The 6,000-nt window shown below is 35.0% G+C and overlaps 1 protein-coding gene across 8 annotated transcripts in view; it reads left to right on the forward strand.

Annotated features, from left to right (window-relative positions):
- The window catches only part of MYBPC1 (myosin binding protein C1), an 82,736-nt gene extending 77,263 nt beyond the window's left edge, over window positions 1-5,473 (forward strand). For 3 of the 8 annotated variants that reach the window (XM_081309302.1, XM_081309305.1, XM_081309306.1), the window contains 2 exons: window positions 612-798; window positions 5,196-5,473. In XM_081309302.1, coding sequence (XP_081165428.1) covers window positions 612-798; window positions 5,196-5,296 — 288 coding nt within the window. In that variant the 3' untranslated portion in view covers window positions 5,297-5,473. Of the gene's footprint in view, window positions 1-611; window positions 799-2,542; window positions 2,611-4,012; window positions 4,056-5,195 lie in introns of all 8 variants that reach the window. The other 5 variants (XM_081309304.1, XM_081309308.1, XM_081309303.1 and 2 more) reach the window with 4 other exon arrangements.
- The last annotated feature ends 527 nt before the right edge of the window (window positions 5,474-6,000 follow it).

A 6,000-nucleotide genomic window follows, 5' to 3' on the forward strand; every position in this document is an offset into this window, starting at 1 on the left:
GTGGAAGGTGTTGAGGAAGGTGTTCAGAGAGTGGAGGAGTAGACAGAAGAAGTGAGTAGAGAATCAAGGATTTCAAGTGCAGTTCAGAAGTCACAGAGCATGAAATCAACTTTCTGGGGGACTGGGTTGGAACTGATCTTGTATTGTCTGATGGGAGCAGTTGGAACTGATCTTGTATTGTCTGATGGGAGCAGAGCCACTGTCACTGATGATGACTTCAGATGTCATGCATATTGTGTAATGATTATCACAATTAACACATCTATCACCATGCACACTGTACACTGGATGCCCCAAACTCATTCAGCTCACACCTAAATGTTTGTATCCACATAGATCAAATTGAAATGCAACAGAATCCATCTGGGAAGATTGCCCTAGCAATGTCCCCTGAACAAATCTGACTTTCTCCTTCAGAACTACCCACTTGCTTTCTTGCCAACCACTAAGTAGAATGTAATTTGAGAGATACACTGCCCAAGTAGATGTGTAGTCTTCAGTGTGCTTTCTTTCTAATCTATGCTTTAAAATTCTGTCACTGGCTTCGATGGCCTTTGAATGTGCTACATACAGATAGGTTTTGACCTCACTTTCTTCAATCTGAACTTCAGCCCAAAATAACCTGGATGAAAAACAAAGTTGCTATTGTGGATGATCCAAGATACAGGATGTTCAGCAACCAGGGAGTCTGTACTCTGGAGATTCGCAAGCCGAGCCCCTATGATGGAGGCACCTACTGCTGCAAAGCGGTCAATGACCTGGGGACAGTGGAGATCGAATGCAAACTGGAGGTGAAAGGTATGCCACCCACGGTCTCATGTATAGACCAAAGCAAAGGAACATTGTGTAATTATGGTTCTTAATGCAAAATCCAAGCTCTTTGCCAAAATGCTACAACTGGGGCAGTTGTAATGGTAGCAGTAGCAAGAGAAGGGGGAGGGAGGATTCAGGGAGAGGAGACATTTTTATATTCTGCCTCAACTCTGCTTTATTTGTTAAAGGCTACTACTTGATTATTTAAATTGGTTTATTTTTATCTCTTCTTATTTCCTGTTAACTAAAGGAATATTAGCTTTAGTGAAATGTTAATGGGTATACAGCATGCTGAGAATAAATACAATGAACTCATGTTACTTTGGTGATGTAGTCTATCTATAAATAGAAGCCTACTGCAAAAATTCATCTAATGAAAATGAAGCTAAGGAATTCATATTATTTTTAATTGGTTTACTTATCTGTGAAACTTCTAATCTATATAGACTAAGTTTGTTAATTTAGTGTTTGATTATACACATAATAGAATATAGCATATACATATTATAATCCGTTGCTTTTAAAATTGCTAGAGAATTTTTACTTGTACATTTCATTGACATTAGTTTTAAGAAATGTGGCAACTTATATAAACCATGAAAACATAAGGATTTTTGTGATAAGAGAGTCTCAGCATGAACAGTCATCTTAGTTTTCTTGTTAATTGGCTAGAGTCTTTGTTTTGAAGTTTTTCTTGGCAATAAAAACCTACTTTGGGACACTATGAGAACTCCTGCAGAAAATCCTCATTAGGAGATACTAGGTGACAGGATCCTAATGTGCTTTTTCTCATCCGTCACTGTATCATATTGCTATTCTATGATAACTAATGTCTTTTATTCTTATTTATTTTTAAAAAATACTTTTTCAGTTGTCAATAGACCTTTATTTCTTTATTTTACTTACTTATATGTGCTGCTGATAATTGAACCCAGTGCCTCACACATGCCTGGCAAGTGCTCTATCACTGAGGACCAACCCGAACCCTCTTATTTCTTTATAATGAAAAAAATTGTAATCCAAAAGTCAGAAAGATGACTTTGTAAATATCTATTTTAGAAAATCATAGTAAGCTGGGTATGGTGGCACATGCCTGTAATCCCAGTGACTCTAGAGGCTGAAGCAGGAGGATTGCAAGTTTGCCCTAGGCAAACCCTAGGCTAGACCCTTTCTCAAAATTAATAATAATAATAAAGGACTGGGGATGTGGCTCAGTGGTTAAGTGCCCCTGGGTTTAATCCTGGTACAAAGAAAAAAAAACAAATAAAAATAAAATCATAGTAAATGCTCAGGGTTTCGACATCCTCTAAAAAAACAAAAACAAATTTTTTTTTAAATTACCACCTATTCATGCTTTGAAAAAAAATTGAATGTTGCTAATGACATTGATGATGCTTTTATAAATGGTTCAATATTTGGAGCCTTCCATAAGAGCAAACAGTATTATGCATGTGGATATTATATTCTTTTTAGTAATAATCATATAGTCAATTGTATAGTAGTTGAACTTAATAATCAGAATAATGTATTTTAACCTATAAGTTCATGATAAGGTATCAACTGTGGTATTGAAAAAAGCTTTTGGTCCTAAAAGTAATGCTGAGATTGTTTATCATCAGATTATTATCTGATAATAGGTAACTTGAATCAAGTTAAGCTGTGTAAAAAAAAAGGTAAGAATGTCAACTAAGAATAAATAAATACTGGTACAAATATTCTGATTCTGCAGTGATATATCAAGGAGTAAATACCCCTGGACAACCAGTCTTCCTGGAGGGGCAGCAACAGGTTTAAAAAGTTCATATCCCACTGGATATTTCTACTTTCCGTTCCATTCCTCTTACATGAAAACGCACTTTGCATGTAAAGCTTGACTTTCTCATTTGCTTTTAATTCTGTTTTCTTAGCAGCTCATGGCATACAGTGTTTATGCCATGAACAAGGAAGGCCAAATTATTCAAGGATACCAAGTAATGTAGAAACCATGAGCTTTGTCAGAAAACTAAGTACCAGACCACAGGTCCCCAGGAGTCAAATCAGAACACTACATTTGAAGAGGTCCTCAGCTTATATAATAAGATTATCAAAACTTGGGAATCAATGGCATTTATTTAGTATTTTCATTTTTTGAATATAGAAAGATATATTTGTCCTTTAAGATAATTTACAGCATAGTTTTCTTAAAAGAAGGACAGAATTCAGAAAATAGAACCTTTTAATTGTAGACAAGTGTTATGCACATTTTTGATGGAGGGTATAAAAATAGACCCAACATCTGGAAACTTATATTTAAGATTGTCCAATTACAAATTTGTGAGTAGAGTGTTTGTAATCCATCTCTATCCATTGGACAATTTAGTCATTTCCATGGGACCCAAATTATTTTATATGTCTATGAACTTGAAAGAAAAGTGTAAGACCCACTATAAAATGTTTTAAGCAATAAATGAGTTCTATTATGTATGTATAATTCACCCCCATTTGAAAGAGCCAATTAAGAATTCTTTAGGGCCAGGTGACAATCTGTTATGACCTTTAATGTAGACTTTGCCTAAGTTTACAATATTTGCTTTCTGAATCTCCAGACATAGAGTTAGTTTTACAAAGAAGAAATTAACTTCTGCTTTTGAAGTTTTATTGTTATACATATTGTCACTTTGTATCCTGTGTTTAAGTCTTGCATTTGTTTACATCATTTATATATAATCAGTTCAGGATAGAATATTATGAAATATATTAGTCTAATATTTATACTTGATAATTTTGCCTTTTGGAATTTCAACATATATATATGAACACTAACATTTTATAAAATATCTATGTTTTTCTTTTGATGAAAAACACAATATATATATGTTGTAGGTTTTTTTTTTTCATAAGCTAATGGTTTGGAAGCTCTTACCATAAATATTCACTATACCATCAGATTGGCTTTGCCACCTCTCTGGCAGAGTGGTTGTGCATATTAATATATATATATTTTACATATTAATGATCCTTTTGAAGTGACTGGATCCTCACCCTTCATTCCATGTGCTTCTATTTTCCCACATCTTTCACATGACTAAGGATTAATGAAATCAACTCCTTATAATTGTGACCATAATTTCATCCAACCAGTACTCAACTTGGGTGTTAGCAGTTTATTAATGCTTACAACTTCTCTCTCTCTCTTTCTCTCTTTCTCTCTTTTCCTTAGTTGTAGCACAATAAGGATGTTTGAATGTATATTGCCATCTAAGGTAAGCTTTCATATGGTTTTGGCATATGAAGCTTATGACTATCATAAGCCATACCAAGCCTGTGGAGTATGGCATGATTTTCATTACGTAATCCAATGAAAATAGACTCCTTAAAATTGCTAACTTTGTAGTATTAATTTGTATTTTTCAGCATCTTAAATTAATATCTAGTACTTATTCATCATGACAATCTCCTAGTGACATGAAACAAACTGTTGAATGTGATAGAGCATGAATCAAAGCATTTAATGTAGATGGACATGATTGATACCCACGCATTCTGCATTCTTTGCATCAAGGAATGGACATGTACATAAGTGGCATCATTTCTACCAATATGTGACTTGAGTTTTTTTATTTTGTTAAGGAGAATGACTTTCTCAAATTTGCATTAAAGAAGTTTTAAGAATGTTTCAAATAGCATGCTGTTTTTTGTCTGGACATGAATTTATTAGCAAGTAGTAAAGCCCTTCATTGAAGGACCGTGCAGTTTTGTGGTTTCGTGGGTTCTCATTTGAATGAGGCTTTTGTTTTCTTAATATAAAAATTCAGAAACTTGGAAAGTAGGTATGAAATGTTAGGCATTTCTCTCACCTTCAGAAGGTATTGGACCATTCCTACTATTTTTAACCAAATAGTTCCAATTTTTGCACTTTCGACAGTTTAGAAGTGGTCAAAGTTAAAGGAAAGAGTCTTTTCTTCTCCAATCTGCTTGAATCAGAACTTTTTGTGCTTAATTAAAAGGAGCATTAACAAACTGGAAACAGATCTTCCCACTGACCCATAACATGGTATGCATTTGTTGTGCCAGAACCTTTAAATCATTTATAGAGCAATCACAAAACCTCTCTAAGAACAGTAAGTGTTTTCTACCATTTAGGAATTTAAACTAAGATTGAACAATAGAAGGGGAGTAACTGCTATGGGTCTTCTGGGAACTTGCTTTTCTGTCTAGATGCCAAGGGCTTTAAATTCTAAATGTACTAAACCTGGAGAAGATTTCCAAGTAGGGATTGAATGAATCTTTGTAGTAATAAAGTCATAATTAGTCTCATTTCCAGGCAGCTAGTGCAGTAGTATTATTTCAGTGATTTTTCACATAGATGGTTTTGACTTTTCCCTTCTCTCTGTCCTTTATAGGTGGGCTGTCCTTCTGCAGGCTCCTCTTGCAAGGTGTGCCTCCAAACATAATTGATTCATATTTGCGAGACTTACACTCAAGCAATCCTGAGGAATACTGAGGGCTGGGCATAGCCTCTCTGAATTCTGCTGCTTTGAAATCTGATTGAAAAGAGAAAGCATTTTCTGGTTTTCCACCAGGCCCCCAAGTGTGGTCATTTTCTTTCCTCTGAATGTTGAAGAGAAAAAAAAAATTGTTTGCACTGGTTGCTTAATTAAAAATTGCAAACAAAATCTCATTTGCTGTCAGTGCTTTGGCTGTTATTGTTTATGCTCCGATGTATTTTCTTTTAAAAAGCATCGTAGAAAAGAATAAGCAAAAGCAATTGTTTTAGTTTCAAAGAATAGGCTGTACATGGCCCCCCTCTCTTGGAGTAAAGAATGCAATACACCATGGTAGAAACTTGAACACCCATCTTGCTCTTGGTATATGGACTTTTTTCTAAATAACTTAAGAGTGGTTTATTTCACACAGGCCTGCTTAACACAAAGATCTATGTCCCCCCCACCCCCGCCTTTTTTCCCATTTGAATTCATTAAAGATTTCTTAAAGTTTACCTTTCAGACAAATTTTCTCAGTAGAAAGGAAAACTTATTCAGGAAGTAGTACAACACATGTCAAGTGTTTACGATGAAATGTCATTGTATTCATTTATGTGTTTGGCATTGAATTCTCAGACACAGAACTGAGGAACAAACGCTGAGAGCCAGGATGCTACCAAACTCAGGTGCAACCCCTATGGTGTCTCTGGCAGGGCTTCCTGGA

Source organism: Spermophilus citellus (genome assembly GCF_964194105.1).
Source record: "Spermophilus citellus genome assembly, chromosome: 10".
NCBI lineage: Eukaryota > Metazoa > Chordata > Mammalia > Rodentia > Sciuridae > Spermophilus > Spermophilus citellus.